The 16,900-nt window shown below is 45.2% G+C and overlaps 1 protein-coding gene across 2 annotated transcripts in view; it reads left to right on the forward strand.

The window, feature by feature from the left end:
- The first annotated feature begins 4,080 nt into the window (after positions 1–4,080).
- Positions 4,081–16,900, forward strand: part of LOC117361578 (DNA-directed RNA polymerases I and III subunit RPAC2-like) — a 40,414-nt gene continuing 27,594 nt past the window's right edge. Inside the window, exon 1 of one of the 2 annotated variants that reach the window (XM_033947112.1) lies at positions 4,081–4,168. In XM_033947112.1, coding sequence (XP_033803003.1) covers positions 4,157–4,168 — 12 coding nt within the window. In that variant the 5' untranslated portion in view covers positions 4,081–4,156. The other variant, XM_033947111.1, reaches the window with a different exon arrangement.

A 16,900-nucleotide genomic window follows, 5' to 3' on the forward strand; every position in this document is an offset into this window, starting at 1 on the left:
ATAGAAAATTGAAAAATCCAGTGGCATTGACATATGATACAGTGCTGTTTGGCACATTAATGAGGAACAAGAGTCCAATAACTTCCCATAACAACAAATTACTTTTCATCATGAGGGAAATCACTATACAACTTATTCTGAAAAACTGGAAAAATTGGGATAGATTAAACTACAGTTTTTAGTGGGAATCCTTATAAATGCCAAACTTATAAATTGAACATATGAGAGAAATACAATTGGGACATTATAAAAAAATTTAAGGATGTTTAGGACCCATTAACAAAATTTTGTAAAGATTGATTATATGCATCCAGGATGGGTGGGCGGGTAAGTAATTAATTTATTATTGGATTGCAAGGTTGTTTATCTTGTTCATTTGCATTATATTAAATGTTTTTACACTTTTAGGAAGGATGGGTGGGGATGGGGAGGGGGTTATGTATTTATTGTATCATTAGAAAGAATTGAGTGCTGTCTATTGAGTTGATTGATAATATGTTGCACTTTATGCTGGTTTTAAAATTAATAAAGATTTTTTTTTTTTAAAGGGCTGCCCGATTCTAATCGATTCACTTTGGGTGAATAGATTCATTTTTTGAAAAAAAAAAAAAAAAAGACAGACTTACCGATTCATTAGCAGTGGCACTTAAGTTCTTTCTTAGCTCCCTCGCCACTGATCTATTCTGCACAGGCCCGCTCAGGTTTTTCCTTTGCCAGAGTCCTACCTTCTAATGTAACTTCCTATTTCACCAGTCAGTTATGGCTCTTCCAACTCCCCCAACTACCTCCTCCCCAGCCGCTATAATTTTAAATCTTTGGGCAGCCGGCAGTGGCAACGAGGTGAGCCTACTGCTGCTGTCAGCCTGCCCTTGAAGCCTTCTTTCTGCAGCGACTTCCTGTTCCCGCATAGGTGGGATGCTGCAGAATAAAGGCTTCAGGGGCAGGCTGACAGCAGCAGGCTCACTTCATTGCCACTGCCTGAAGATTTAAAATTATAGTGGCAGGAAAGGTGGGGGGGAGTCAGGAGCTGGAGAGAGGTCGTCCGAGGATGGGAATGGAGCAGAGAACATATGCGGTATGGGCTATTAGGTGGTTGGAAAGGCATCGAAGGACAGATGCTGCATGGGAGTTGGGAAGGCAGGGAAGAACAGATACCTCGTGGCCTGGGAGGGGGTTAGGAAGGCAGGGAAGAACAGTTGCTCATGGCTGCGGGGTTGGGAAGGACATAAGAACATAATAGTCTTACTGGGACAGATGCTGTATGGGCTGGTGGGGTTGGGAAAGCAGGTAGGACAGATGCTGCATGGGGGTTTGGGAAGAGAGAGATGTTGCACGGGTGGGGTGATGGGAAGGGAGGGTAAGAGAGATGTTGCCAGTGGGGGAGGGAAGAGAAAGAGAGAATGGTTGGACATAGAAGCTTAGAGCAGGAGGAAAAGAGATGGTGCACATAGGTAGGGTTACCAGAGGGACTTTCCAAATCTCGGCAGTTTGTCCAGGTTTTGTAAAACTCTGATGAGCTCCAGCCGCATCTGAGCATGTGTGCATGATGTCACACATGTCCGTGCATGCTCCAGGCCCTCCAGACACAGCCAGAGCTAGTCGGGGAAGAAGAGAGGAAGTTTGTGGGGGCAGGGCCAGAGGCAAAACAGAGTGGGGCTATGTGTCCGTATTTTTGTGGCTTGAAAAATGGTAACCCTACATAGGGAGAAGAATAATTGCTGGACATAATAGTGATGGAGAAGAAGGAGGGAGAAATATTGGATTCTGTGGTAGAGAGAGAAGGGTGGGACAGATGGAAAGGGATTCAAGAAGGAATATTGGGCATAGTGGTGAAGGAAAGGGAGGAAGAGACTAAGGGCTCCTTTTACAAAGGTGTGCTAACGTTTTTAGCATGCACGCTATAGCGCACGCTACCTGAAAAACTAACGCCTGCTCAAGGGGAGGCTGTAGCAGCTAGCACGCACGGCAATATAGTGCGTGCTATTCCGCGCGTTAAGGCCCTAACGCACCTTTGTAAAAGGAGCCCTAAGACACTGAAGTGCAAACTTAAGTCCAGATATTTGAAAGTTAAATCTTGATATATACTTCTAAATAAGAACTGGAAAATGTAATTCATTTAATCCGTATTTCTAGCTAAATTCAAAGCTATGTTATAGATTGGATGTTTCTATCTTTGACATGATATTGCCTTGGTTAAATAAAAAGTTTAAACTTAAAAAGCTGTCATTGAAAGCAAATTGAATCAAAAACTCAACTCAACAGGGCAAATCAAATTGAATCGAAAACTTTTCCCTGAATTGGGCAGCACTAGTGCAGAATAAGAGACCATAAATTAGGAAGACAACGAATCAGAAAAAAAAACAAGCAGACAAAAACTGGCATGGGAATGTGTAAGGAAGCCAAACTCTTTAAGTAGTAAAGAGAAATAAATGCCTTTCTTTCTGTAGGCTACAAAATACAAAAATAGAAATATACACTTTTTCCAAAGCTGATGCATTTCAATTCCAATTTTGTTCTACCTTTGTCTTGGCATTTATTATTATTTTTTTTTTAACCAGGTTGGATCCAGTCTTTTTCTACTTTCCTTATGATATTCTCTTACATCCTCCTTCCAGCACTCCTGTTCTCTCTTTCTGTCTTCCCATAGTCCCATTTCTTTCTCTTTCCTTTCCATCCTATTTTGCCTTTCACTCACTCCCCAGTTTCTCATTTTCATCTATACTCACCCCTCCCCCGGCCCTCATCTACTTTCTCAGTCATTTCCTCACCAACTCCAACTCCTTCCCTGCAACTCAATCTTTCCTGACAGCTAGATCATGTCCTCTGTTATCCTCTACCCAGTTTCCCATTCCAACTTCTGTTTCCATATTCAAAGTGGTGAAAAGGGGAAATCCTTTTTTAAAAAAATTGCAATAACAATAAAATAAAGCTACGTGGCACAGAAAGGTCTTATATTTATATATTCCAAGGCAGTAAGTAGGGGAACCATAGTGTATGCGCAAGCCCAAGCACCCATTCGTAAGCCGAAGTGCTATGCAAGATTCCTTTATTTACGGGTCACGTGCAGGGAAAGTATACCTCGGCTCGGGACGGGCCCTACAACACTTCTTTCTGACAGTTCCCAAACAACCCCAACACAGGTCGCAATCAGCCCGAGGTATCTCTCCTTCAATGACCACCTCAACTTCTTGGTAAAAAAATGCTTCTTTAGTCTTCATATGCTGAGGAAAGTGAGATCGTACGTTCATCATTCTCACTTCATCGTCCTTGTTCAATCCACCATCCTCTCTAGACTGGATTATTGCAACTCCATCTATTTAAGCCTAACTAAAAAAAAACTCCATAGACTTCAGCTAATCCAGAACGCCGCAGTCAAGCTTATTTTCGCAAAAGGCAAGTTCGACCACATCTCCCCACTCCTGTCCAAACTTCACTGGCTCCCAGTTCACTCCAGAGTCCTCTTTAAATGTGCCTGTTTAGCCTCCAAGATCCTACATGGCATCCTCCCTCCCGTTATCCCACTCTTCTGGAATTCCTCTAACCCTAATTCCACTAGATCCTCCCAAAAACTGAAACTATCATTCCCCTCTAAAAAAGGTATATCCCGCGTAGGAAAACTAGGAACATCCCTCCCCTTTAGAACCACAGAACTCTGGAATAATCTCACATCCCCGCTCAGAGTTTCAAGTTCCCTCCAATCCTTCTGCAAACACCTGAAAACTTGGTTCTTTTCAAAATGTAACACTTCCCGCTTTTTGGTTCCCTGGCCCTCTTTATCTTCCTAGCTCCTTTCCTATAACCCTTCATTGTAGCTCCTTTTCAACCTAACCCTGTAAACCGTGCAGAGCTCTACGCTTGTGGAGATGGCGCGGTATACAAACCTAAGGTTTAGTTTAGTATCAACGTCTGCAGCGAGAGACACTCAACCCATATCCCCAGCCCCTATCTACCATCTCTCCTTTCTTATGCTAATCCCACTTTCCCAACCTGTCTTTGAAGTCATCCAAAAGCTTGTAAATTTCCTTAGCCCACGTTCCGCCCCCCCCCCTTGTGACGTAATTCTCTCCCTCAATCGCCAGAAACTGGAAGTTTCGTCACAAGGGGGTGGGGCACGGAAGAAGGAAGTCGGCAGGCCTGGTGGAGAGTGATTTTAGGCATGAGTTTAAAGGTAAGATGGGATGGGGTGGAGCGCAGTGCGGGAGTTTCGAATGGCGGGTGAGATGCAGCATCGCCGGGCGAGCGCAAAAGAGAGGGGTGGATGGTGGATCCTGGTTGTGTGTAAAAAGAAATGCTTGGCGTTTGAGAACGTGAGCATAGTTGAATGCCTGCGAATTGACATATCCGCTTTTTTGTTGCGAATGAGAATATTTATGATTGAATATCAACATTTACTTTCACATTGACCTTTGCCCCCCCCCCTTCTCTCGAGAGGTGTGAAGTAGAGAATGACACGGGAACAAATGTGTTCCCGTCGGATCCATTTCCATCCCTGCAAGCTCTGTCCTCATCTGTACAAGCCTCGAACACTTTAAGGCTTGTGCAGAGGAGGACAGAGCTTGTAGGGACGGGACAGGGATGGAGACAGATCCCGCGGGAACGAGGGGAAATTTGTCCCGTGTCTTCTCTATATATTAAATGGGCTTTAAGGTATCAGTGTACAACTGCTAATGCTGGCTTATTCCTTGCTCCTTTTCCATTCGCTTACCCCACCCCCATCATGTCTCCTCTCCTTGAGTGCCACTGTAGGATCACAATCTCTCTCTCCAATTTGGATTGGCTGTGTTAACAATAGTGGTGTTGCATGGAGAGGGAGGGATGCAGAAGCACAGGCAGAGTATCTTGTCTTCCCTTCTTCTTTCCTCAGCCTTGTGGTGTGTGTTGCTGAGGGGCTATCAGTCACTAGTTACAATGCTATGCAGCAGCAGGAATTGTCCTTTTCGGCTGGTCCTCCCAGAAGGCAGGCTCAGTCTTCTTGTGGTATGGGCTGCTGTGGAGGGGGCAGAGTGGGCCACCATAGCAGTGAGAGTAACAGGGGAGTCAGAGTGACTCTCCTGAGCAGGAGCAGTTACAGACAATATAGCTGCAGCAGGGAGAGAAACCCTTGGCAGGAGTATTCACAGACAGTGCAGCTATAGCAGGACTAGTAGCTTCCTGCAGGCTGCAGAGAGAGTAGTGTAGGTACCCAAAATTATCTGCTCGGATAATATTTTATGACAACAATGGCAGGGAGGGAGTAGAAAACATGAAAAAATCTACAAATATTAGAAGAATGGTTTAAGGACTGGCAATTGAAATTTAATGTGAAAGTGCAAAGTGATACATTTGGGATGCAGAAATCCAAAGGAGGCATACTAGGTTGGAAGTGAGAGACTGATAGCACAGCCTAGAAGAGGTACCTTGGGGCAGTATTGCTTCATAATCTAAAGTGACAAGGTGGTGGCTGTAGCCAAAAGTATGCTAGGCTACATAGAAGGTACAACCAGCAGAAGAAAGAGATGGTAGTGTCCCCTATTGGAGTATAGTAAAACCTTGGTTTGTGAGTTTAATTCATTCCAGAAGCATGCTAGTAATCCAAAGCACTCGTATATCAAAGCAAATTTTCCCATAAGAAATAATGGAAACTCAGATGATTTGTTCCACAACCCAAAAACTTTAATACAAAATACTATACGTACTTGTTTTGCAAGAACTCGCTCATTTAGAACAGTCACTACATTCCTGCAGCGTCGGAGAGAGAAGAACCATTGGCTCAGTTGTGATGATGTGACGCGTGTATACTATATGTACTTGTATTGCAAGACTTTGCTTGTTTAGAGCAGTCACTACACTCCTGCAGCGTCAGAGAGAGAAGAACCATCAGCTCAGTTGTGATGTGTGTATACTGTATATACTTGTATTGCAAGACATTGCTTGTATATCAAGTTAAAATTTAATCAAATGTTTTGCTTGTCTTGCAAAACACTTGCAAACCAAGTTACTTGTAATCCAAGGTTTTACTGTATTATGTTCAGATTTGGAGGCCACATCTTGCTAAGGATATAAAAAGACTTTAAGCAGTTCAAAGAAAAGCAACAAAAATATGGGATTTGAAACAAAAGACATATGAGAAGAGACTTGAGGAACTGAATATATATACTAGAGAGCTGCACGGGAATGGGGACGACAGGAATCCCGCGGGACCAGCAGGTTCCCCCTAGGCTGCCCCGTGGGGACGCCCCTAGGGTCGTGTGGATCCCATAGGGACACCCCTAGGGTCGCAGGGATCCTGTGGGGACGCCCCTTAGGGTCGTGGGGGTTCCTGCGGGGTTTGATGCACTCGAGCCATGAGGCTCGTCTTCTTTTCCCTACCTGCTCTGCTGCAGCACACAGCTGACCGGAAGTCTTCCACGATGTCAGTGCTGACGTCGGAGGGAGGGCTTAAGCAAAGCCCTCCTTCCCTCCGACGTCAGTGCTGACATCGGGAAGACTTCCGGTCGGCTGTTTGCTGCGGCAGGGCAGGTAGGAAAAATTAAAGGCTGTGGCGTACCAAGGGGGGGCGGTCCGCCCTGGGGCAGCCTTAGAGGAGGGGGGTTGCAGAGCCGGCCAGATCCCCTTACCTTCGTGGTGCTTTTCCCTGACCGACTGACAACAGGCCGGTCCGACAAACCTCCCTGCCCTGTTGCCACAAATCTAAATTACCTTCTTAAAGCAGCTATATTCAGGGCAGAGAGGTTTGTCGGACCGGGCCTGTTCTGTTGTCGGGCGGGCGGGGAAGCGCCACAAAGGTAAGGGGCAGGGAGGGAGAAAGGGAGGAAAGGTGGAGTGGAGAGGAAAAGACGCTTAAGGGAAATGGGTAAAACTGAGGGGGGAGAAGGACGCTGAAAGCACTGGGGAAGACAGAGGGGGGAGAAGGACGCTGAAAGCACTGGGGAAGCCAGAGGGGGGAGAAGGATGCTGAAAGGACATGGGGAAGACGGAGGGGGGAGAAGGACGCTGAAAGCACTGGGGAAGACAGAGGGGGGAGAAGGACGCTGAAAGGACATGGGGAAGACGGAGGGAGGAGAAGGACGCAGGCAGGACATGGGGAAGATGGGGGGGAGAAGGACGCTGAAAGGAAATGGGGAAGAGAGAGTGGGGAGAAGACGTTGAAGGGAAATGGGGAAGAGAGAGTGGGGAGAAGACGCTGAAGGGAAATGGGGAAGAGAGAGTAGGGAGAAGACGCTGAAGAGAAATGGGGAAGAGAGAGTGGGGAGAAGACGCTGAAGGGAAATGGGGAAGAGAGAGTGAGGAGAAGATGCTGAAGGGAAATGGGGAAGAGAGAGTGGAGAGAAGATGCTTAAGGGAAATGGGGAAGAGAGAGTGGGGAGAAGACGCTGAAGGGAAATGGGGAAGAGAGAGTGGGGCGAAGACGCTGGCAGGGAAGAAGATAGAGATGCCAGACTATGGGGGGAGTGGAGGGAAGAAGATGGGTGCCAGACCAATTTGTAAGGGGGGAGAAAGGGAGAGGCACAGTAACAGAGCAAATGGAAGACGTAGAGAGAAGAGAGATAGTGGATAGAAGGAATTGAATGAGAACATGAGGAAACCAGCCAACAAAGGTAGGAAAAAAATTCTATTTGTTTGCTTTATGATAAAGTAGTATATTAGTTGTGTTGAAAAAAATTTATAAAAATTAGAGGATCTGGTAGAAACCTGTTTACAAAGTATGTATTCTTCCCAATTAATATTTCCAAATTAATAAAGTCTCTTTGCTTATTTGTAAATGGGTTTCTACCAGAGCCTTTAATTCAGTAGCATAATTAAATGAAATAACTATTTCTGAAGTTTATAGGGACGAGCGGGGACGGAGGGGATTTCTCATGGGGATGGGTGGGGAAGAAGGGGATTCCTCGCGGGGACGGGTGGGGATGGAGTGATTACTCACAGGGACGGATGGGATTCCTCACGGGGATGGGTGGGACTTTGACGGGGACGGGTGGGATTTCTGTCCCCACGCAACTCTCTAATATATACCCTAGAGCACACATGTCAAACATAAGGCCCGTGACAGAGGCATACCAAGGGAGGGGTGGTCCAGGAACTTCCCCTTCTCACGGCCCGACCCCAAGGCTCTAGGTGCTCTCCATGGTCCACCATGCCTTCCTTCTTCTCTCTGCGCTGGTCCGATGTCGCCCTCACCTTCTGTCACGCTGAAAAATCTGCTGGCCCTGGCAGTGATTCAGCAACATTGCCCGCAGCTCCCCTTCCTTCATTCCATCTGCTGTATTCCACTTGGGTGGAAACAGGAAGTTGCATCATTGGAGACAGACCACAGCAGACGGAAAGAAAGAAGGGGAGCTGCGGGCAATGTTGCTGAATCCTTCCAAGGCCGGCAGATTTTTCAGCATGACAGAAGGTAAGGACAACATCGGACCAGTGCGGAGAGAAGGGGGAGGACATGCTGGGCCGAGGAAGCCTCATGGACTGTTTTTGTATGGGGGTGTTTTAAGTATGAAGGAGGAGGGTATTAAAAGCAGTACCAGATTGGGTGTGGGGGGGGGGGAGAGCTTATGAGGCCGGAAACAGAGGACAGAGAGAGAGAGATGGTGGGTAATGGTCTGAAAGGAGTGAGATGTAAAATGGGAGAGCTAGGGACTGAGAGAAGATGGAGAATTGAGAGGTAGCTGAAAATTTAAAAAGAAGGGTGATAAAGAGGGCAAGATTTGAGTGGACAGAGGGGGTAAGTATCTTAATAAAAAAATTCAACCTTCGACTTAGCCTGTGTTTTATATTTTGGCCCCTTATGTGATTGAGTTTGATACCCCTGCCCTAGAGGAAAGGAGGGATAGGGAGTTATGATACAGCAGTTTAAGTATTTGAAAGGTATTAATATATAAACAAATATTTTCCATAGAAGTGGAAGCAGTAAAACTAGAAGACATGAATTGATGTTTCAGAGGGTTTGACTTAGGTGTAATGTCAGGAAGTACAGTTTCACAGAGAGGGTAGTGGATATCTGGAATGCCCTCATGTGGAATGTAAGCATGCAATTATTCTGGACTTGTTTCAAATAGGACTAACTGTACCTAATGTCCCTCTGATTCTAATTTCTGCTTTATTTAAAAGAAGGTTGGCACAGTCCAATTATAAATTATTTTATTAGATATCAAAAATACTTAGACATCTGGTATGCAAGTTATAAAAATAGTTGCATATCCTTCTAATGATTATTCACAAATATATTTCTGAAATACTAAAGTAAATATAAGAAATATGTGCAAAATCTAACTTTATATGATTATTTAGAAAAGTTTCCTTATAGGAACGATAAAACAGCCACTTTCTCTTTAGCTAAATTAATACTTGTTCCAGAATTAACCAACCTTTGGCAAAGAAAATACTGGTGACTGACTAATCCCAGATCTGAAGGAGATTTACATCCTCACCCTTTCTCCAGCTGTTCAGGCAGCATTAAGTGGATCGAGTCAATTCCAGGTTATTTCAGTACACGCAGACGGTATCAGTCTGGTAAGAGTCCAAAGGATATTCAGCTGCAGAGTTCTTCCTTCCTGTGGCTTAGCACACAAATCTGTCATTTTATAACTGATAAATAGTCCTTTTTCAGAGATGTGCTAGCCATTCAAGAAATCTCTTTCAATATCTCTCGTCTCCTTCTTACATTTTGGTTCTGTTTCACATCCCTCACATGCTCTAGGGACCACCTGACAAATCAGGAATTATCCCAATCAGGGATGAGATTCAAGGAGGGTTAATAGATTTTTTCATGTGCCTTCTTCCAAGGTTAATATGGCACGGCCAGCCAAGATCATAAAGAAGCAGGACAGACGTCATTATCAAGCTTATGCTTCTACATACTTTTTCAAGCTGAACGCTGTAGCACAGCAAAACCCATAGTCTCTTTGTTTCAAAAGAGCTGATTCATCAAAGTTCCTTATCACTTAAAAGATGGATTCAGTAAAAGAAGCTGATTGAGACATAAGCAGTAACAGAATTAAAAAAATGCATGTGATAAAACACAAAAAGATTCCTATATAGAAAGAGGGTAAGAGGATGGGACTTGATATACTGCTTTTTCTGTGTGGTTTACTACTACTATTAATTTTTTCTATAGCGCTATCAGATGCACACAGCACTGTACAGAGTCACAAAGAGTAAGAAAACAGTCCCTGCTCGAAAGAATAAGTTGCAATCTAAACAGGCAAGACAGGCAAACAAGATGTCATGGATACAGTTAAGGGGAATGGTTAATCAGCTGACTGGGTTGGAGAGCAGAGGAGATGGGTTAAGGATTGAAAGCTATATCAAAAAGGTGGGTTTTCAGTCTGCTTTTAATCAAGAGAAGGGAAGGGGCTTGACGGACAAACTCAGGTAACTTATGCCAGGCATGGGGGCAGCTAAATGAAAGGAACAAAGTTTGGAATTAGCAGTGGAGTAGAAGGTAAGGTTAAGAGTGACTTATTTGAGGAACGGAGTTTTCTGGGAGGTATATAAGAAGAGAGAAGTGAGGAGAGATATTGAGGGGCAGCAATAAGATCTTGAGGGTCAGCAATAAGATCTTGAACTGTGTGCGATGGCAGATAGGGAGCCAATGAAGTGACTTAAGTAGAGTGTAGCGAGGTTGGTAGAAGATGAGCCACGCACAGAGTTTTGCACAGATTGCAAGGGGGAGAGGCGACACTGAGGGATACCAGTTAGGAATAGATTGCAGTGATCTAAGCGTGTGGTTACGAGAGCTTGGATAAGGGTCCGGGTAGTGTGCTCAGGAAGGGGCAAATTTTGGTAATATTGAAGAGATAGAAGCGACAGGTCTTAAGCAGCTTGTTGGATATACTTAGAAAATGAGAGGTCAGAATCAAAGATGACTCCAAGGTTGCAAGCAGAGGAGACTGGAACAATGACAGTATTATTTACAGAGATGGTTTAAACTAAACTAAACTAAACCTTAAGTTTATATACCGCATCATCTCCACGGATGTGGAGCTTGGCACGGTTTACAAAAACTTAAAATATAGGAAGAGAAGGGGGGAAAAAAAAAAAGTTTACATGAACTTATCAATAGAAGAGAAGAATAAGGGGATAGAATTACATTTAAGTGAAAAACCAGGTTTTCAGTTGCTTGCGGAATAATTGGAGTGAGTCCAGGTTCCGCAGCGGGGTAGAAAGTTCGTTCTAAAGACCTGTGATTCTGAAGAGAAGGGATTTTCCCAGTTTGCCTGCATAGCGAATACCGTGTAGAGAGGGGAAGGATAGTTTATACCTTTGGGCGGGTCTGGAAGAGTCAGGACTCGAGGAATTATAAGATAGTGGGATTAAGGGAGGAAGGATGCCGTGAATGATCTTAAAAGCCAGGCAGGAGCATTTGAAATGGATTCTGGAAATCACTGGGAGCCAGTGAAGTTTGGCTAGGAGTGGGGAGACATGGTCAGACTTGCGTTTTGCAAAGATCAACTTGGCTGCAGTATTCTGGATTAGCTGGAGTCTTTGAAGACTTTTTTTTTATAGGCTTGAGTAGATGGCATTACAGTAGTCTAGTTTGGAGAGGATGATGGATTGGACAAGGATGGCGAAATGTTGTTGGCAAAAAATAGGATCTTACTTTCCTTAGCATGTGGAGGCTGAAAAAGCATGATTTAGCCAAGGAGTTGAGGTGGTCATTAAAGGAGAGAGAAGAATCGATAATGATGCCAAGGATCTTGCTTGAGAACTCAAGCTGCAGTGCAGCGCCAGAGGGTAGTGTGAAGAGGGTGGGCAGGTGTTCTAATTTTGGGCTAAGCCAGAGTAATTTTGGTTTTGATTCATTCAATTTCATCTGTACCGAGAAGGACCAGGAATGGAGTCTCATTATGCAAGCTGTAATGTTCTCGTGGTGGTTGGTGAGGTTCTGGTCTGTCTCAAGGAGGACAAGGATGTCATCAGAGTATGTGTAGATTGTTTCAAGGGGGGATAATTGGAGGAGTTTCAAGGAGGACATATAGATGTTAAAGAGAATAGGGGATAGGGGTGATCCCTGAGGGACACCGCAAGATGGTGTCCAAGGAACGGACATGGTGCCATTTGTGTTGACAGTGTAGGAGCGAGAGCGTAGGAAGTTTGAGAACCACTTTAGGACGGTGGAGTCAATTCCTATCTCAGAAAGTTGATAAAGTAGTATGTCGTGGTGGACAACATCGAAAGCTGCAGAGAGATCGAATTGTAATAGGACAGCGATTTTGTTACAAGAATGTAGTTGTTGCACCTTAGAAATTAAGGAAACTAGGAGGGATTCAGTGCTGAAGCTGGGTCTGAAGCCATATTGGTAGGTATGGAGGATGGAGAATCTCTCTAGGTAAGAAGAGAGCTGGGTGGCGACTATGGCCTCTAGCAGTTTAGTTAGGAGAGGGATATTTGCTATGGGGCGGTAGTTAGATGGTAAGGAAGGGTCGAGATCGGCTTTTTTCAGAAGAGGGGACAAGGCAATGTGTCCCATTTCTATGGAGAATAGGCCCGATAGTAAATCAGAATTTATAAGCCTGGTAAGAGAGGAGATGGCCTGCGCGGGAATATTTTCGTAAAGGTAGGAAGGGAAAGGATCCAGGATGCAACTGCAGGATTTCAGTTTGAGACAGAGTTTAGAGATCTGGGATTCGGATACGAGTTCAAAGGCAATGAAAGTGGTTTACATGGGGCAATGAAGGGTTAAGTGGCTTGCCTAGAGTCACAGGGAGATGCAGTGGGAATCAAACTCACAATCTCAGGGTGATGAGGCAGCTGCTGTAACCACCAGGCCACTTCTCTGGAATCAAAACAAACTTAGGGCTCCTTTTGCAAAGGTGCGTTAGGGCCTTAACGCGCGGCATAGCGCGTGCTAAAATTCCACGCACGCTACCCTTTACCGCCTCCTTTTAAGCAGGTGATAATTTTTCGGCTAGAGTGCACTAAAAACGCTAGCGCACCTTAGTAAAATGAGCCCTTAGTGATGCTTATATGGTAACTCCAGACTGGGAAATAAGGCCAGTGCTGAGCAGACTTCTCTCTAGATATAATCAGGATAGAGACCATAGTTTGGGATGGGCTGAGTAGGCTTTGGTAACTCTAGTAGCTGGGGAGTCCAGTGCCAGACAGACTTCTGCGGTCTGTACCTTGAAAATGAGAAGGGCAGATCAAGAATATATGAGCATATATGATGGTATATGGTATGAATTTCTTCTTGGACAGACTGGATGGATTGTGCAGGTCTTTAACTGCTGTCATCTACTATACTACTGTGTTAGTGTTCCTGAAGCTTCTGAGGAAAGACCAACTGTTTCATGAGGAAGCAGCTAAGGAGAGACCACCTGCAGTATTTCAAAGTTTTTTTTATCCAGTGCAATGATATACCGTGTTTCCCTGAAAATAAGACAGTGTCTTATATTAATTTTAGGTCTAAAAAACACACTAGGGCTTATTTTCAGGGGATATGTTATTTTTCTCATGTACAGTGATCATCTCTCCCTTCCTCTCCTCCACCCCAATTCTTCCTCTTTCCTTTCTCTCCTCCACACATGAAGCATCTTTCCTCCCTTCTCACCCATACCTTTGTGCCTTCCCTCTGCAGCATGTTTCTATTCCTCCCTCCCCATTAGAAACAGTACTGGGATCCTGACAACACAGATCTTCATCTGCAACTATCCAGGGAGTTTTCCCATATTTTATATCTTCCCACTGCCAACTTGCTTTACTCCACTCATCGTAGGTACAGTCCTCAGCCAGGTACCACATACCAAGCCACAGTTCAAATCCCTAAAATTTCAAGTCCTGAACTCACTTATTTGGTCTTACCATAGTACAATGACCAAGACTATCTCCTCTTGAGCAGCATCTTTCCATCCCCCCACCACCGCACAGCCGAACCCCCGCTGACCCTCCCATCTTTCCATCTCTTCTTCCTGTCCGAACCCCGCCATCCCTTCCAACGCGAGACGACCGACATAACTTCTCTCCTAACAGCAGCGTTGGCCTCACTCTAAACAGGCTGCTTCACAGACTTCTCCTGCTGGTGACTTCCTCTGCTGCATCACTGATGATATCATCAGCAACGCAGCACAGGGAAGGCCCCGGCGGGAGAAGGCCGCGAAGCAGCCTGTTTAGAGTGCTGCCAACGCTGCTGTTAGGAGGGAGGTTTGTTGGTCGTCTCGTGGTGAGAGGGTCAGTGGGGGTTCGGCTGTGCGGCGGGGTGGGAGGAAACGCTGCAAACAAGGGAAGGAAAAGTTTACAATATTTGTGTCCAGTTCTGTTATTTGTTTGTCTATTTCCCTTGTTTGTCTTTATTCTAACTATTGCCCATTGTTTTTATATTTTTGTAAACTGCTTTGATTTAACTTTTTTGTTAAAAATGACAGTATCTACTATAATAAAATGCGAAGCGCGCATGCGCACTCTTACCGCATGTTCCCTGATCCCTGATCTGTCGGGCTGTGGCCGGCAAGAGTGCGCATGCGCGCTTACCACGCACCTCTCTCTCTCTCGCTCCGGAAAAATTGAAATTACCCAACAAAGTTCATTTTTTAGCTTAAAGCTGCCGCCGCAGCTCCTCTCTCGAACCTCACCAGCGTCGGAGAAGACTTCCGACTCAGGCGGGGATCAAGAGAGGAGCTGCGATGGCGGTTTTGAACTAAAAAATAAAATTCTCTTTCAGCGGAACTTGCAGATCTGTACTACACAAGCTACACCAGCCGTGCTGTCATCCTAGGCATGACCCCATAGCGCGAGCCTGCCCCTTGCATCTGCAGCTCAGGCACCACACAAGCCGCGGTGGGGGCGACGTAATCCTACTGAGTGTGAAAGCGCGCAACCCGGTCCCTGCGCCTGCCAACCCCCCCGCCCCCCCCCCACACACAACACAGCACTCGAGCCGGTCCCCGTCTCTCGCCGGTGTTGTGGACACCACAGCAACGGCGCAGGGAGGAGAGATGACACTGAGCCGTGACAACAACAATAGATATGGCCTCGCTTATTGGGCCTTCCGCCTCCGCAGCTCCAATTAATAATAATAAAAAAAAGTTTCAGAAGGTACAGTGCTAGAGAGAGATGACAACCCAAATTAAAAATGAGTGCTTTTTACATCTTTTGAGCAGGCCAAGGTATTTTTACCTGTCGCAGGATTCACCATGTGTAAAAAAAAATAAACCAAAAACCTAAACAAGAACACCTGGGCAGGAGGGAGGAATACATGACCCAGATTCTAAAACCCAACCAACAATTTGCTCTGTGGGGGAGACATAATAATAATAATAACTTTATTCTTCTATACCGCCACAATCTTGCGACTTCTAGGCGGTTTACAATCAAGAGTGCTGGACATTCAGCGAAATACAATAAGTAGATATTCAGAGGAAATACAGAGATCAGAGACCTCAGGAGGCAATAGTATAGAAATACAATTTGCTGAGCGAAAATGTAATATGTACATTTTAGTAGGTGATGTCCGACAGGACCTGTTGGGGATAAATAGCAACGTAAAGTTACGATAAGATGAAGATAACAGATTATATTTATAACAGTGCTGTAAGTTCAGGTGGAATGTGGAGGGAGAGGGAGAGCGGGTCAATTGTTTAGGGGGCCATGGAGAGACAGGCATGGCACAATAGAAAAATACAGTCAGGGGGCCAGGGAGAAAGACAGAGAGACATACAGAAAGAAAGATGGGAGGCCAGAGAGAAAGATAGGCAGAGAGAAAGGGGGCCAGGGAGAGAGACAGAGAGAAAGAAAGACAGAAAGGGCCAGAGAGACGGACAGAAAAAAGACAGACAGCCAATAGCCAAGCAGAGAGAGAGGCAAAGAAAAACATACAGACAGCGGTCAAGGAGAGAGAGGCAAATAAAAACATACAGACAGCCAGTATCCAAGGAGAGAGAGAGAGGAAAAAAAAACCCAGACAGACAGACAGCGTCCAAGGAGAGACAGAGAAAATAAAAACCCAGACAGAGACAGCGGCCAAGGAGAAACATAGAAATAGACGGCAGATAAGGGCCACGTCCCATCCAGTTTGCCCACACTAATGTCCCTCCCCTACCTTTGCCCTGTGAATAGATCCCATGTGTCGATCCCATTTGGCCTTAAAATCAGGCATGCTGCTGGCCTCAATCACCTGCAGTGGAAGACTATTCCAGCGATCAACCACCCTTTCAGTGAAAAATAATTTCCTGGTGTCACCTCGTAGTTTCCCATCCCTGATTTTCCACGGATTCCCTCTTGTTGTCATATGACCCTTGAAAAAGAAGATATCTTCCTCCGCCTCGATGCGGCCCGTGAGATACTTGAACATCTCGATCATGTCCCCCCTCTCTCTGCGCTCCTCGAGCGAGTATAGCTGTAATTTGTCTAGCCGTTCTTCGTACGGGAGATCCTTGAGTCCCGAGACCATCCGGGTGGCCATTCTTTGAACCGACTCCAGTCTCAGCACATCCTTGCGATAATGTGGCCTCCAGAATTGCACACAGTATTCCAGGTGGGGCCTCACCATGGATCTATACAATGGCATAATGACTTCTGGCTTACGGCTGACAAAACCCCTGCATATGCAACCTATGATTCGTCTTGCCTTGGATGAAGCTTGCTCCATTTGATTGGCAGCCTTCATGTCCTCTATCAAGTGACAAAGAAAAAATAACCAGACAGACAGACAGCGGCCAAGGAGAGAGAGAGAGAAAAAACAAACAAAACAAAACTCAGACAGATAGCAGCCAAGGAGAGAAAGAGAAAGAAAGAATGACAGACAGACATCTATTCTAGCACCCGTTAATGTAACGGGCTTAAAGACTAGTATCAAATAAAATAGCTGTAAATGTAGCTCACACTGATAATTCCACCCACTAAAATGGATAAACTATGAATTAGAAGCTTGCTGGGATAGTGGCATTTAAAGGCTAGCAATTGGTATTGAAGCCTTAGTGTCACTGGTAAC

The sequence above is a fragment of the Geotrypetes seraphini genome, chromosome 5, assembly GCF_902459505.1.
Source record: "Geotrypetes seraphini chromosome 5, aGeoSer1.1, whole genome shotgun sequence".
NCBI classification, from domain to species: Eukaryota; Metazoa; Chordata; class Amphibia; order Gymnophiona; family Dermophiidae; genus Geotrypetes; species Geotrypetes seraphini.